The sequence below is a fragment of the Harmonia axyridis genome, chromosome 6, assembly GCF_914767665.1.
Source record: "Harmonia axyridis chromosome 6, icHarAxyr1.1, whole genome shotgun sequence".
Classification (NCBI taxonomy): Eukaryota; Metazoa; Arthropoda; class Insecta; order Coleoptera; family Coccinellidae; genus Harmonia; species Harmonia axyridis.
Window position 1 is genome coordinate 21,204,213 of NC_059506.1, and position 17,588 is coordinate 21,221,800.

Genomic DNA, 17,588 nt, shown 5'->3' on the forward strand with positions numbered 1-17,588 from the left:
CCCATGTGGGTAATTTAGTCTCTAGAGCCAGTAAGATGTTGTACCTGATACGGCGGGTGTTTCCCAGATGTTCGATTGTCACTTGCAGGCAGCTTTATATAACCTACATCCGACCGATTCTCGAACACGCCGGCCCCACGTGGTCTCCACACCTGATTTGTGATCAACAACGTTTGGAGAGAATACAGCGCTCTGCAACCAGGATTCCTTTTGGGTGAGTTCGACCATGTTACGAGGAGAGACTACAGATGTTCCGGTTGAGTAGTTTTCATGACCGTCGTGTCCGGGGTGACTTGATTGTGACATATCGCATCTTAAACAATTTTAATGGTGGTGATCTCGCTGACATCTTTATGATGAATGAAAATCATCTCCGGAGCCACCGTCATGAGTTATACCACTAGGTGTTTCGTACACGTGCGAGAGATTCTTTCCAGCCAAATCGGATATTCGGTAGGTGGAACTCTTTACCGGAGAGTGTCGTAGGTGCTGAGAGTGTGAATTCGTTCAAAAACAGACTAGACTCCATTTTTGCTAAGAATGTTTTTTTTGTCTCTTACATTTATCTCCTAAGGTGTTTTTTTTTCTTTTTGTATGAGGTTTATAGGCCATATGGCCTCATCTCAGTATCTTTTTATAATAATAATAATAATCCCTCTTGTATCTCGCTGTCCTGCCCTAGTTAGAGTATGGGATAGGGTAGGAACAATTCTTTGAAGGTGGTAGAGCCATCCAATTGGTAGCCTAAAGAGCGTGAGGCGTATACCCACCTATGGTCTCCTTCATTCCGTGGTTTCACTAATAGCTCTGATTACGGAACTCAACCCTGATGAGGTAGTTTCCCGCAGGGACTATGGTTGGCAAGCCTCCTCCCCTAAAAGTAAATCACAGTGAAAAGAGACGCCTCTTGACTCTGATCTCGACCCAAGGGTCTTGCGAGCTTTGCGAACTAGCACGACTAAAGAAAATCACACACACAAGTCCTCACAGCATATGATTCATCTTAGTTGGTGCCAGGAAGTTATAAAAAAAGGGCAGTTTTTTTCGAAAGAAATTGGTGATTTTGACCTTGAGCAGAGAGCTAGCATATTTTTTTTGTTATCCTCGTTTCCTGAGATTCAAGGTCATCAAAGTCATAGTAACTCCTCGAATAGTGTACCGAGAATTACACTCTAGGTTCTAAACTGGCGCCCGCGGAAACATAAGTAGCCCCTATTCTACCACGTACTCACAGCCTGGTATCTTCTAGCTTCCTTCTCGGCCTCTTGTGTCTCGTTCTGCTAGACCTGTCAATGATTTACAACTACCTTTATGGCATCTGTTTGTTCACTTCTGCGCCTCTATCTCCTCTTTCGTGGACCCAGCCGGCCGGCTGGCTGGCTGGCTGCTCTGCTCCTCTTCTCGTGTTGCTAGTTCTGCTAGAACCTGTTTGTTGGAAGAATAAGGATAAAAGGATGTTCTTAGAAGTGGGCGAGGTATTGGCAGGAATGAGATTTTTAAGGAACATGGGATTGTTGAGGTATGGGGAAGGTAGCAGGCTGGGATTAGCAACGCCACATTTTCTAGTCAGTCTCAGTTTAATTGTCTTCTTTACAGCAGGCAGTTACAACAAGCCCTCACACCCCGGTAAGGTGCTGACCTCGAGAGAGAGGGTAGCAAACCCTAGGAAATTCGACACTTACGAATAAAAGAAAGCGTTGTATAAAAGACGGTCAGAATATGTTCATGAAACCGGAGCCACTTTCAAGCTCCCTATAAAGGTGATTTTCTTATGAAACGATCTTTACCCAACAAAGTCTTTTCCAATGGCTTATGTTACAGGCCCTTAGTCCTTCTTGAAATAATGTAATAGGAAATGAAGAGCACAAGAACGAGGATTTCAGTGAATTTGTTAAATTATTCGGCATTTTTCATTTTAACAGGTGCTTTTTGACATCATGCAAAGTTTTTTTGTCTATGGTTTGATAGTTGATAATGACAAATTGTATTGATATTTCTCTTCACTAAGGTTTGGCAATTCATCATTAATTGTTTAATGCTACAACACGTTTCCAAATTGTAGAAATTAAGTTCGCAAAAATGAATCTGTTCGCGGAGTTTATAGAGGACTTTTTCCATTTAACGGTTAACATAATCTGCCTAATGAAGATCCAACTCGTGCACTTTTTGATCGTTCTCACTCTTACCATCAACAAGACAAAGAAATGTGCGCAACTATGAGAATATTTCTGCTGTAGCGCGAAGTGTTGAAGAAGATGCGAAATGTCAATTCTTCGCCATTCTCAACTTGTTGGTCTTTGTCCTTCGACTACGTGAGAAATTTTAAGTAAGAATATTGACTTATGTACCTATGAAATACAGCTCGTGCAGTCGTGCAAGAATTAAAGCCGACCAAATATTGGGTATTTCTTTTTTCCAAATTCTTCTTCAAGTTTCTATTATTATGATGATATGATTATCTTAAAATTTTCCACGAAGATTGAAATTATCATTTCATATTTCATTTTTTCATCTAGTGCTCGATCAACAAGAAATTGTGCATGACACTTCTTCTTCAGCCTCTCTTTCATCCAGTGTCGGACATAGGCCTCTTCCAGTTTTTTCCATGCTTCTCTGTCTTTTCTGCATGACACTTAATTTTGCTATTTCTAATTTCTATCTCCCTTTGTTATGAAGGAAATTTTTTCAGCATTATGAACGGGCAGAAACGAATTTAAGAACGGATTCGTATACTGATACGAATCCGTTCATAAATTGGTTTCTGGAGTCTTACTGGAGTCTAACCATTCCTGGCTCAAAATTTTAAATTTCAACATTGTGACGAAATGATTTGTTCATGGAACAAAAGCTTTAAATGATGAAACTTCAGTAATTTTTTCGGATAATGTGCAACTTCGCGTTTTCTCAAGTTCTAAAATCATGTTTCTTCAATTTCAATAATTTTTTTATGAATCATTTTTTTTAAGGAATCCTTTTCACTTATATTTCCTTCGAAAGAATTAAATTCTTACGAATAATCTGAATACTTCTATTTTTTTTTGTTAATTCTATTAAATTCTAACGAAATAATCTGAAATGAAAAACTTACAGTTTTGAACCGAGTAAATTACTTGAAAATCTGCCTTTGAACCGATCAAGGAACAGTTTGTTTAGGCAGATTCCTACCTTGCTTCACAGAATAACGCTCTGAAAGGGTTGAAATTAATCGATGAACCCCTTCACATGAACTGTCGAAGTAAACGTTTCTGCTTTTACTCACATTGCAAGCGTAGACTGGAACAATTGAGTTTCCACTCGATAGATGGCGTAGTATGGTATGAATGCGAAGTGAGTTCTCATAAATGGGGATGGGGAATTTCTTTACAGTTTTCAGATCTTTCGTGTCACATTTATACCATAGAGTAGATTTCTGTGAATTTGAGTACCTAAATATAAGAACATAATGAGTTGATACTTTTTTGGTATTTACCTAATCATTTAATCGAAATGGAGAATCCTTCAGTTCTCATTGAAAATTATCTCGTTTCGAGCATCTCATAGAGTTTCAGATTTATAATATATCCCTGCATGTTGATGTTTTCAACTGATCAATAACAAATGAGAAAAGCACTGACGTGGAGTCAGGGGCTTTTGCGCATTTGTCCAAATACGTATGAGAGTGATTTTCACATCATTTTGCATAAGATCAAAGAACTTAATCTAAAACCTACCTTTAAAATCCCAGCCTTTCAGTTGTTTTGAATTGAAAGTTAAGAAGAAATTTTATAAAAAAATCATTTTTCAATCTACGATGATTCGCGAAATCCTTTTTTGCGATATCTCAAAAAATATTTGAGTTTCAGTTCGAACGAATTATTGGGAAAACTTAATATTAGTGTGACCTCGCTCTGTTCAAAATCCCAAATTTAAAAACATGTTTTTGTTAGAAAAGCGCGCAAAAATAATAAAACAGATTCTTATGATTGTAACTGGCCAATTGAAAAGTCCTCGGTCTACCATAGTAAAACATATTTTTTTGGAAAAGTTCGATTCTATTATTCAACATAGTTGCCTTCGAGGGCGATACAGCGATTATAGCGATCTTCCAAATTTTTGATATCATTTTTGTAGTACGATTTGTCTTTCCCTTCAAAATGGGCCTCAGTTTCGGCGATTACTTCTAAATTGGAGCTAAATTTCTTTCCAGCGAGCATTCTTTTGAGTTCAGAGAACAGGAAAAAGTCGCTGGGAACCAGATCTGGTGATACGGCGGATGCAGAAGCAATTCGAATCCCAATTCATGCAATTTTGTCATTGTTTTCGTTGGTTTGTGACATAGCACCTTCTTTTTTTCTTCAAATGAGGCCATTTTTTTAACGATTTCGTCCTTTAAACGATCCAATAACGCTGTCTATGGTCTGACGTTTTTGGATGAATATTATACCTTACGCATCCCAGAATACTGATGCCATAACCTTGCCGGCTGACTGTTGTGTTTTTCCTCGCTCTGGACTCGGTTCATCGTGTGCAGTCCACTCAGCTGACTGTGGATTGGACTCCAGAGTGAAATGATGGAGCCGTGTTTCATCCATTATCACATATCGATGCAAAAATTCAGATTTATTGCACTTGAACAGCTCCAAAAACTGCTCAGAATCATTAGCACGTTGTTGCTTTTCATCGATTGTGAGCTAACGCGGCACCCATTTTGCACACAGCTTTCTCATATACAAACATTCGTGAATGATATGATGTACCGGGTTTTTCACCATAATTTGAACCCCCCTTTCACTTTGTTACTAAAAGAGGTACAAAAAAATGTTTCCAACAAAAGTTTCACGAAATCGACTAGTATTTTTTAAAATGATTTCATAAAATGAAATATATTCAGGTGGGCAACATATTGATTGCAACTTCATTTTTTCTAATGAAACACCCTGTATATTACTCTATATTTGAATAGCTCTCTTTCCCCTGATTCCGAATATATAACATATGTTCGGCCATCTCTCTTATTCTGAGTACCACAGAGTTTCAAATTTTAAGCTAAGTAATTAGTTTTCAAGTGGTAGGCTGCGATAACTCGAAATGCCCTTTTTTGAGTTATCTCGTTGGCAACTATAAATTGGAATTGGATGATTTTAATGCAACTCCGTATATTCTCTCCTTTCAGCTTTATTATTTTTATTGTTCTTTGCATAAAGTGGAAATATTTCAAATTTTTACGCTTCTGTGTAGTGCATATTCGATGAATAGTTTCATTCAATGACAAACGTATGTAATAAATCGTTGCCCACGAGATAACTCAAAAGAGAGCATTTTCAATTATTGCAGCCTTCCACTGATCACTTAGCTTGCCAAGAGGTTCTTAAAATTTTAAACTCGGTGGTACTCAGAATAAGAGAGATAGACCAAACACATGTTATATATTCGAAATCAGGGGAAAAAGAGCTATTCAAATATAGAGAAATATACTGGGTGTTCCATTTGAAAAAATTAAGTTGCAATCAATATATTGCCCACTCTGTATATATTTCATTTTGTGAAATCATTTTAAAAAACACAAGTCGATTTCGTGAAACTTTTGTGAATAATATTTTTTTGTACCTCTTTTAGTTACAAAGTTAAACGGGGGTCAAATTATGGTGAAAAACCCGGTACACGTTTAGATGATATCTTCACAATGTCTGCTATCTCGATCAACTTCACTTTACGGTCATTCAAAATTATTTTTTGAACTTTTTTTAATTTTTCGTCGGTGACAGCTTCTTTCGGGCGTCCACTGCGTTTGCCGTCTTCGGTGCTTTTTTCAACATGTTCAAATTCAATAAACCTATCAATGATGGTTGATTTTCCTGGTGCAGACACCGGAAACTCTTCATCCAGCCAAGATTTTGCTTCAACTGTATTTTTTTGCTTCAAAAAGCAATATTTTATCAGCCCACGAAATTGTTTGTTTCAAATAACAAAATTAGCTGCACTCGAAACGCAATATCTCACAAACTAATGGTCGGACTGGTGTCAAATTTTTGCACTTATCGTTTGAAGGTTGATACCAACTCAAAATCATATGGATTTAATACTTGCACCGCCATCTGTGCATCAGACTGGGGACTTTTCAATTGGCCTAATACGTCGTTCTAAACAATTAATCTTTCTCAAACAACAACATGGACATTTAGGTCTTATATCCTTACAAAATTCAACTGGTTCGAAAACTGGACCCATGAGGCCTTCATAAATGTTGTTTATTTTCTGGGTTTGCTTTTGAACAACTCGAAAATGATGAACAATTTCATCAAAATACTGTATTCAGTGATGAAGCTCATTTTTGATCCAATACAATTACAATTCAGCTACGAAGCTGAATATTTGGATAACTCATTCAATCAATAAATTTTACAAACTAAGTTTCAATGAACTTTAACGGATGAATTTCTAACATATTCTAACAGAATTTTTAGATCTTTTAATGATAATTTGAATGATTATTCGATCCACTTCTCAACAAAGGCTTTCTAGAGTTCATTTTCATAAAATCAGTGAGTTGAATAAAATCCTTAATTCTAGCCCAGATTCATTTCCAAATTTGAGAATTTGGGCAAAATGGAAATAATGAAGTTCAGTTGAAGTTCAATTTACAGAGTTAGGACTATTGAAATCAGGTGACCACTTTGGACTAAGCCAACGTTTCGTCTATATATTATAGACTTTATCAAGGCTACTGAGAAAAATAAACAATATAGGTAGATCATCATTATCTTCATAAAGCTTATCCCGTCCACTGCTGAACAAAAGCCTCCCTTAACTCTAGCCATCTTTTTCGGTTTTGTGCCGTCTGAATATAGGTAGATGAAGTGACACATATGTATAAATAAAAGGTAACAGAGTCAGAGTTTGAAATATTTGATTTAGTCGACCTCATTGGTGAAATCGAGATGCCCATCTTGATGTTTGCGGATGACTTAAAGTTATATTTGAAGATCATTAGTGAACTGGATTGCGTCACTCTACAGCGGGCCATAGAACGTATAGCTACCTGGTGTCATCGAAACCATTTGGCATTGAATGGCGAAAAATTTTATATTGTATCATATACTAGGAGGAAGGCAATAATTAAATATGATTATAATATAACGGGTAATGTGTTGAGTCGTCTAACGCAAATTAAAGACTTGGGTGTGATATTTGATAAGGAGTGCACATTCTTACCTCACTTGGATCATGTAGTTTCATCGATGTGCAAGTTGTATGGTTTTATAATTCGTAGCGGTAAATCCTTTACATGCGTTGATACTTATCTGTCGTTATTTAATTCATTCATAAGAAGCAAACTGGAGTACGCCAGTATGATATGGAGACCTATTTATCAATGCCATATACATCGTTTGGAGGCGGTGCAGAGGAAGTTTTTAAAGTTCTTGGTTTGGAAACAGGATGCTGAATATCCTTTTATTGGATATGATCATGGATTACTGCTTGGTAGATTTGAATGCAAAAGTTTGGAAACTAGAAGGGGTATGCTAGCGTTGAGTTTCATTTATAAACTTGTAAATAATGGGATAGACTGTCCAGCATTGTTGGAGAATTTACCAATACTTGTTCCAGGTATAGAGAGCAGAAACAATTTATTTTTTTATTTGAGAGCAGGAAAAACAAATTTAAGTTTAAGGTCACCAATTCACTACATGTGTAGTACTTATATTAAGATAGCTCATAGATGTGACGTTAACATTGATCATCTGTATAAATTACTCCAAGTTTATGTTGAATTGGATAGGTAGTTCCTAGATTTAATTCTGTAATTTTTGGTTTTTTCTATGTATACCCATTTATTTGAGTATGACTATGTGTTGTTGTGTTTCTTATTGTAATTGAAAATTTTTTTTCCTGTATTTGGGTTGTAAACTTGTTGAAGAATAAAGGCTTATTATTATATTATTATTATAAAGATGAGAACAAAAAATATTGAAAATGATAGAAGGACATGAACACTAAAAAGTTGTAAAACCGTCAGAACAAATTGCTGAATGAGTAATATTTTGATTTTCAATAGTCAGAATAATCATTCGACTAAATGAACAAATAGTTTAATCTTTGACATGCTTACTGAAGGAAACACTGAATCTATAATAACCAATGTTGGCATCGTTTCTGCGATTGCACCGAATACCGATGAAGATGTGTCTTCAGTAACAAAGTATCGAACGCAGACCACGTAGTTTTATGTCGCCGTTAACGTTAACCCCATTAATACCCTTCTGCCGTATTAGTCTTCCTCCCCCTCCGGAAAGGGTTCGTATAATCGCTCAGGAACACCTTAGTCCTCCAAGATAAATGTCGTTTCTTCCCTCATTACTTCTGCAATCAACGGCCTGGAATCTATACGGAAACTCCCTGAAAAACCCCGGTATTGTTAACACCGTCTCAGCAGCTTTAACGCAGTTTTTCTTCGAGGGATCCTAACGAAGTTTTTCAGTTGTAAAGGGATGTTTTTTACGCCCTCGGCTTATCTTTAAGGGCTACTTTAATTGTGAAAGGATCTTCTTAGCTCCCTTCTCATCCCCTGCCTCGGATTGCCCTATTTATTGCCAGCCAAGCCGTTTTATTGCAGATTAGTCATTATTTCATCCTCTTTTCGTTATTATTTGAGGAGAGATTATTGCGTTGGGGATTTTGTAATTTTTTTTTATTTTAGAGGAAAACTTTATCTGATACAATGTGCGATAAACTTGACACTTGTTTCAAATGTTGCTTGAAGAAGGTTGTTCATTATTGAAACACTGCGAATTTTACACTCAAGAGTGGCAATTATCGAGATGAGACCATTTTGAATACTCGTTCTCAAAATGTTCATTTCATTAAATCTCAATTTATAAAGAGTTGTTCTCTTCGGAAGGTACTCGGTGGACTCGAAGCAAGGTTGTCTGCGTCTAAGGTTTGAGCACTGACTTCTGAAATATAGCTTTTCGGAGATATTAGGCCAATAGAAAAGTCCCCAGTCTGATGCACAGATGGCGGTGCAAGTATTAAATCCATATGATTTCTAGGTAATACCAACCTTCAAACTGTACGTGTCGGAATTTGACAGCAGTCCAATAGTTTGTGAGATATTGCGTTCTGAGTGTAGCTACTTTTTTTATTTCAAAAAAGATGAAAAAAAAAGGATTTCCTTTGCTGATAAAATATTGCTTTATGAAGTGAAAAAATACAGTTGAAGCAAAATCTTGTCTTGATGAAGAGTTTCCGGGTCTGCACCAGGAAAATCAACCATCAACGCAGTAGACGCCCAGAAGAGGCTGTCACCGAGGAAAAAATCAAAAGAGTTCACAAAATAATTTTGAATGACCGTAAAATGAAGTTGATCGAGATAGGAGACATTGTGAATATATCATCTGAACGTGTACATCTTATCATATTTATACATAAGAAAGCTGTGTGCCAAATGGGTGCCACGCGAGCTCACAATCGATCAAAAGCATCAACGTTTTAATGATTCTGAGCAGTGTTTGAAACTGTTTAAGTGGAATAAACCTGAATTTTTGCGTCGATATCTGACAATGGATGAAACATGGCTACATCATTTCACTCCGGAGTCCAATCGATAGTCAGCTGAATGGACTGCACTCGATGAACCGAATCAAAAGAGAGGAAAAACACAACAGTCAGCTAGAAAGGTTATGCCATCAGTATTCGGGGATGCGCAAGGCGTAGTATTAATTAATTACCTCCAAAAGGAACAGATCTTTAACAGCGATTATTATATAGCGTTATTGGATAGTTTCAAGGATGAAGTCGTTAAAAAAACGGCTCCATTTGCAGAAAAAAAGTGCTGTTTCATCAAGACCATGCGCTGTCACAAATCAATGAAAACAATGGCAAAATTGCATGAATTTGGCTTCGAATTGCTTCTGCATCTACCGTATTCGCCAGATCTGGCCCCCAGCGACTTTTTCATCTTCTCAAACCCCAAAAAGAAAGCTTGCTGGACAGAAATTTAGCGACAATGAAGAAGTAATCGCCGAAACTAAGGCCTATTTTGAAGCGAAAGACAAATGGTACCACAAAAATGGTATCGAAAAGCTGTAAGATATCTATAATCGCTGTATCGCCCTCGAAGGCAACTATTTTGAATTAAAATCGAATTTTCACAAAAAAATGTGTAATACTTCATTTTTAATGTTTCGGGAATACTTCTATAATGATAGTAGTATTGCAAAAACATTAAAAATGAAGTGTTACTCAACTCATAGTTTTTTGAGGGGAAATGAGTCAAATGAGTGTACCTACTCCCACGAATCTCCAATCACATGATGATCGGCTTCAATTCAAAATTGTCTCGTCTTTGCGTTTTACAGAAATATTCACCTGAATTGCAGGACAAAACGTTAAGATACAAAAAATTGCATAATAAAATTGTAGTTTTGGAGAAATTGTTCATTTCAAACATTATAGAAGCTTCTAAATGTTTTCATACAAGATATCGTATGGGTTAATTTTTCCTCCCCTTCATTATGAAACTTCAAAATTAATGAAACCAAAATGGCAATTAATTATCCTCAATTTAATTATCCTTAATTCAATGCCAAAAAAAATATCATCTCCTAAAATCGTCCCAATCAATTTAGAACCACCTAATATGATCTTCAACTTTTCGATGGTTTTTTTGAGTGTCAACGACTAAGGGAGTGATCTAGAATTTCAATTCCAAACAAAGAGCATATAAAAATCGATAGTTTTCGAAATGGATAGCCGACAATTCCAGAGAAAACAGTTCTCGCTGCGACGTGTGCATTTGACTAAAAATCAATATAGAAATAGAGCCCAACATTTCGTAATTGCGAAAGGGGGGAGACATAAAATCCACCCAAGTGGGTCCAAAGCGGGTAGAAATTGTAACCGAGAACGTAGCATATAATATTACAGCGGCCCTGCTTGTTTCTCAGCCTTGTCTCCACTTCTAGCACAATGAAAGGTAAAGGGTTGATCCTAAGACGCCTCATTGGTTGGGTGGGGCAGCCTCAAACCTCATTGGCCCGCCGCAGGACTGCTGCTAACCTTCACTATAAAGATCTATACCGAGATCCTGGGCAGGATCCTAGTTCGCAAGATTGTTTGCAGGAAATATGGGATCGCCGGAAGTTGTTATCGAATTTAATAATATCCTCCCGCACTCTGTATTCGAGGAGGAGGGGATTATTATTTTTGTGAAATATTGGTTTTCCACCCTAATGAAGTGAGCTCATGAAAGCCATATTTCAAAACTCCACTGTTTTATTTCGTGGAAAGTTCACTCCCATCCACGAAGTTTTTACTTCTGATTATCAGAATGGTGAAAATGGTGGTAAATCAATTAACAATTTACATTGCGTTATTTTCAATTAAATTTCCCGTTTCCTAGGGTATATATCGTGTGTCACAGATTCGTTGTCTGATGAGGGGATCTCGGAGTTCCTTTGAGCTAGAAAAAAATTAATGTCACATTTTCGGGCTCAAATTTAGAGAGAATCAATTTGGTGAAAACCGTAACCTATATAGTTCAACTGTTTTCAGGCTACAAAACGAAATTAAAAAAAGGCGTGAAATTAAAAGTTCTCATGACTTCTTCATCACTTCTTCTTCATTAAAAACAATAACATTCTACAGGCATTTTTTTCTGTAAAGTCCATTAGTGTTATCATTTGTTTTTTTTTGTAATTTGTGTTTGAGATATAACACAAACATCTACCACATGGAGAAAGGCGTGATAAGAAAAGTTCTCATAACTTCTTCATTAGGTACTGGTGCTATCAAAATGAAACAAAAACATTCAACATAATTTGTTTTTTATTGTTATCAGTTACAATACACAACTTTGTTTTTTGAATGTAAACCATAAAATGGAAATTTTTTCCCATTTCTACAATCTATAACATGATATATAAATTTCTTATCAAACTAAAAAATCATCAAAAGACTATGTTTCACACGGCAAATCAACCAAGTGCCTATCTGTGATAATATGTGCACTTCAGATAATTGAAATATTCAGTGGCCACCAAGTTCTCCGGGTTTAACACCGTTATTTATTTTCAACATTTTTAAATTCTTGATTGTTGTTCTTTACGTGTGAACTTGGTGGCCACCGAAAATGTTGATCATAGGTTGTCACTTTGTTGATTTGCTGTGTGAAACTGAGTCTTTTAATGATTTTTTTATTTGATAAGAAATTTATATTTTATAACTGCAAAACTAGTACCCATAAAAAACAAATGATTACAACAGTGAATTCTTCTGAAAAGAGTGCCTCAAGAATGTTCGTTGTTTCAGTTCGTAGCACCAGTGATAAAGAAGTTATGAGGACTCTACATTTCACGCCATTTTCCAATTTTCTTTTAGATCTTGAAAACAGCGAGTTCATGAGGTTGAGGCATTCACAGAATGACTACTCGCAAATAAACTTCCTTTTTACATGTGAAAAAACTCAATAGTTCTGTTACATCTTTTTTATATTTGGATACTTAAAAAGTTTTTTTGTACACGACCTTCCGATCAAATCGATGATAATACTACGTTTGATTATAAGTGTTTTCTTCGTATTCTGATATACCTACACACCCACAAAAATTGGTAATTCAAAAATAATTCTTTCATTTTTGTTTCAGGAATTGCCCACCATTTCGCTGGTCTACCTGGTCATCCCCCAGAATGGGCAATTCTAGCAGGAAGACATCCATATCCTTCAGGACAATTCATGCCCCATCATCATCCTCACTTTCCACACCACATGTTCGCAAACCTTGATAGACCTATCAACACATCACCTAGAATAGCTAGTGGTAAGTAATTTGTATCAATTTAAGTCTATACTGAAATAGTACTAGAAATAAATTTGTTTTCTCTATTTCAGTATCGTAATGAGTTCATTACAGTTCTAAAAACAGTGATGTAATGAACTCATTACAGCATCGTTTTCAGATATATTTTTTGTTTTGTTGTTGTCTATACTGACTTCCAATTCAATCAAATTTCAAAAAAACGTCAATATTTGTCAATATAATATCATTTGGATATAGTGAAATGATCTCCAACATTATTCGCAAATTCTATCAATTCTGGTGATGTTAAATCGATTTCGTCAGACATAACTCACGAATTGAGTGCGTAATTGTAAATTATTTCAAAATTTGAAACGTGCGATTCATATTCATATTTCGTAATCTGCCAATTTTCGTAACAGTCACACCAACTGCCGAAATACAATACAAATGTCACTAGGATGTATAATCTGAATTTTCATTGAATTTCGACAATATTTCAGAAAACTTGACTGAAATAGAGAAAATATCGTCTAATACTCGTTGCAGAAGGCAATTCCAACACTCTTGCGTTTCACATTCGTGTTGGAATAGGAGCCCATTCTGCAACTTGTTTTGGAATATGCTAATATTAGTATATTCTAAAACAAGTTGCAGAATGGGCTCCTATTCCAACACGAATGTGAAACGCAAGAGTGTTGGAATTGCCTTCTGCAACGAGTATTAGACGTTCTAATCTTGGACTATCGCATTCGCCATTTTGTGAAACAAGTCTAATCGTTCTGCAATTGGATGGATATCAGAAAATTCGAAAACTTTCTACAGTTTTTGATGGGAAAATATAAGAGTTCATTGAATAACAGTTATTAAATACACAATTAAGTTCAAGTTCGCTTAGGGACTAAATCTGTTCAATGGTTCAACAGTTATACCGATATAAAATTTTATTTATAAATAATAACTCGAATAATAAACTCACACGCAAATTTGAGGTAGCATAGTTTCTTATTTTCGTTTCAATTCACTAAATTCATTTAGTAAACTAATAGCATCTTTGGGAAATTTCATTTCTCAAAGTAAACTGTTCTCTCTTGAAAATGAACTAGTACACTCACATTTATGAGAAAAAAAATGTTCAAAAAGAATGGTTTTTATTGAAAATTGGTTATTTGAAAAAAAAATTGAAAACAAAATTATTCCACAGGATGTTTCAAAACCAGAGTTTAACAACAAACTTCTAATTAACCCTGTATATAGACCAATGAGCAGGTATTTAATAAAAGAGTGAATATGCGAGTTGGAAATAATAATTTTGTCTACAATTTACAAGAAAAACATTGTTGCAAATTAAATGAAAAATACAAAACTATGAGACCTCAAATTTTAACATATATCAATTTGTTTTTTTTTTTGTATGTGAGTGTAGTACTTAGGATATTTTGTTTTTCGAAGCACTAAAAAGAAGCGTTAAATTTTCTTTCTGAAATTTCGATGACTATCCCAAAATCTATCCATTATATTCCATTGAAATTTTGTGGGCACATGAAGTTCATCGATGAAGCTAGTTATCTGAAATCAAGTTTTCCTCATATTATAAGCTTCTGAACCACAAAATATCTTTTAGGGAATAGACTGCTTAATTCTAACGTTTTCGTTTATTGGCAAAGTGTTTCGGATCAAGATTTGAACATATGAATATATTGAGATATTTCCAAGTATATTACGAGTTCATGTCCGGTAATATCGGCCAAACCTATTAATTCAACGATTTTTATGAACTACATTTGGAGGGTATACTATTATATTATACTGAAGATTTCTGGGTGAAGAAGTTCCAAGATTTTTCAAATAAGTTCTGAGAATGTACAGAGAACTCTGAGCTTTGTATACACAATAACCACTTCTGCACTCTTCACTACATTCAATGGGTGTCGTTTTCTCATTTTCTCAAATTTCACTCGTCTAATGAAAATATATTAATTTCTTCTTTTATTTTCAGAACCTTCTTCCACCTCCCTTGGCCCCATAAGCATAAACTGTAGCAACGCCCACAGCACAACATCACCGAAAGCTTCTCCAAGTCAAGAAGGTCTCCTCACAACCGCCACAGGCTCTGAATCACCCAAAGAAGACGACATATCAGTAACAGGATCACCCACACCGTCACCTCAACCAACGCCAAACTACCCTGGTATGGTACCACCACCAATGCAGAACAGTCAACTTTTCAATAACGCCCTAGCAGCTAGTTTATTCTTGAATGCTCCTCTATTACCTCCCCCTAGCCAATGGTTATATTCCCAATTCTATCCTCACGATTGGAGCTGGATGGGCTTGAGAAATCCTGCGACAATTCCTTCCAAGAGTTCACCAAGAGATGTCGGTCAGTCTCAAAACCCAGACTCAAGTTCAAGTAATATCGATTCGTCTGAAGCTAATGAAGTGAAGACTAACGATTCAAAAGGAAAAAGGAAAGCTGAGGACAAGGACGAAATTGGCGTGAACCTAAGTTCCAGTAAAGCGAAAAAAGGTGCAATAACTCTGATTAAGAACAGGGAAGAAGTGACCTCAAGTAACAAGGATGGGATGAAGATATCGAAAAATATGGTTTCCAAGAATTCGGATGTCTGGAGGCCATATTGACATTTCAATGACATTTCGAAAATATGTGAAGTCCAGTGAAAATGACTTAACGAACATTACTTCTAAAGATATTGAAGTATTCTTTCCATATTTGAGAAATGTTAATTTATCTATCGCGGGAGAAGTGAAGTTTCGTAAATTTTAAATATATCAATGAAGAAAGGCTGAAATTCATTTCATCATCAGACTGAAAAAAAAAGAATTGAGAATTCCTTGTCTTTCCTCGGGAAATTTTGAGTCAAAACTATTATCTGTAAAAATTTTAACGACCTTTCAATTCGATTGGATACAACCACAACAATGTTCAAATCTGTATACAAAAAAAAAACAGTTATCGTCTTCAACTGTAATTCACAATGAGAACTTTGTTGTTATCCGTATCTTGAAACAAGAAATTTGTACCTTAATTGAATCTCTTATCTTTAAAATGTCCATTCATCTGAAAAACTAATTATCTCTTCAGAAATTCTCTGACTGTCAAAAGATGCAGCGAAAAAGCTGTAAAAAACATTTTATTGAATGAGAACCTGGATCAAAAATATGTGTGACAATGTATGATAAATCTGAAACCTGAATATTGTAAATAGTTAAAATTGAAATGTTCCACACTGAACAAACCTTGCATTGATCTTTATGTTTATGTAAAAATAATTGTTAAAATGTTTGATGAATCTTCTCCGAATTATTTGTTTTGGCAATATTCACTGAATCATTTGTCTGTAAATAAACGAAATAAATCTTGTTGTAGATGATTGTTCTTCATTGATCCTTATATTTCTGATTGAAATTGTTGAAATATCCCAAGTGGAAGAAGTGGAACACATCTTTTCCTTTGAAAAGAAAAGGATTTAATGAGACATTCGAACAGAAATAGCTTTCTGTCCACACAAAAATAAAGAAAAAGTCGAAGAAATTGTTTGTATATATCCTTCATTTCTTTTCGAATCCTTTCCCTGACATTTCAGAAACTTAGATGTTCATCAGTAATCCCTCATTTCATTCTACCATTAAATGACCTACTTAAGATAAGTAAAAAGTAGAATAGTCTGCTAATGAGTGCGTCATAATATTTTCTTGTCCTTCGGTCCTAAGAAAAGTTTTATTTTATATTTCCCTGGTTCTTCATTGACTTGGTGACATGGCATTCTTCTTCTTTTCTTTCTTCAATCAACTGAATTCGAATGATAGATTTTTAGAGTATGTAAATATCGAAAGAATATTAGCGCTCCATGTCTTCAAAATTATGACTTGAAGCATGTTCACAAAAAAGATTTACATATAGACATAGGACAAACGAACTTAATTTTTTTAACAGATTCGTAATCTACTGAAGGCGTGAAATAAACGCCTGTAAAATCTGCTCAGACAATAACATGGAACTAAATCATGAACGTTTCCTTTGTTGTTGCTATGGTATATTTTTCACCTAGCTGTATAACTTTGAATTGTTTAAGAATTCTGGGTGCATTGCATTTTTCTACTATATAGTTGAATTTATGTAATTTTTTTTCGCAAATGGAGCTACTGAATTCAATTCAGGGCTATTTCCGGTATTTTCACATATTTATGGTATAGCACAGAAATATATCATGATTATACCGAAGAAAGAAAAGGAACACATTTAATAATTCAGGCAATAGCACCCAACATTTGTAAAACCTACCGTTCACATCAGGTCGGTTCCCAAAAGCCCTAAATCATTACCTACACCGATCCATAAAGAAGAAGATGAAAATGATTCTAAGAACTTAAAACTTAGTTACATGCGTGACTTTGATCTTAGCTAACAAAAGAAAAAGAAGTACGATTTCCAAGTGTGAAATATCATACGATATTAATTCTCTATCTGGTTAATACATCAACAAAAATGCCATCAACATAACCATTGTCAAACAGAAGATTTCCACGCTATTTCATAGGAATCATAATCGAAAGTAAACCACGGAGAATGCATGTCATCAATGGGGAGTAGCGATATACCGGTTTCACCCTTATTAGGGATCATCAGTACCGCATAGCTATTTCATTTGTTCGTCATCTTGGGTTGAGTTATGCGGTACTGATGATCCCTAATAAGGGTGAAACCGGTATATCGCTACTCTCCCTTGATGACATGCATTCTCCTTGGACTACTTTTGATTATGATTCATATTAAATAGCGTGGAAATC

The 17,588-nt window shown here is 35.4% G+C and overlaps 1 protein-coding gene across 1 annotated transcript in view; it reads left to right on the plus strand.

Moving 5' to 3' along the window:
- LOC123682918 (runt-related transcription factor 3) overlaps positions 1–16,162 on the plus strand; it is a 51,428-nt gene extending 35,266 nt beyond the window's left edge. The window contains exons 4-5 of the mRNA XM_045621745.1: positions 12,624–12,797; positions 14,776–16,162. Of these exons, the coding sequence (XP_045477701.1) occupies positions 12,624–12,797; positions 14,776–15,419 (818 nt within the window). The 3' untranslated portion in view covers positions 15,420–16,162. The remainder of the gene's footprint in view (positions 1–12,623; positions 12,798–14,775) is intronic.
- Positions 16,163–17,588: the final 1,426 nt, after the last annotated feature.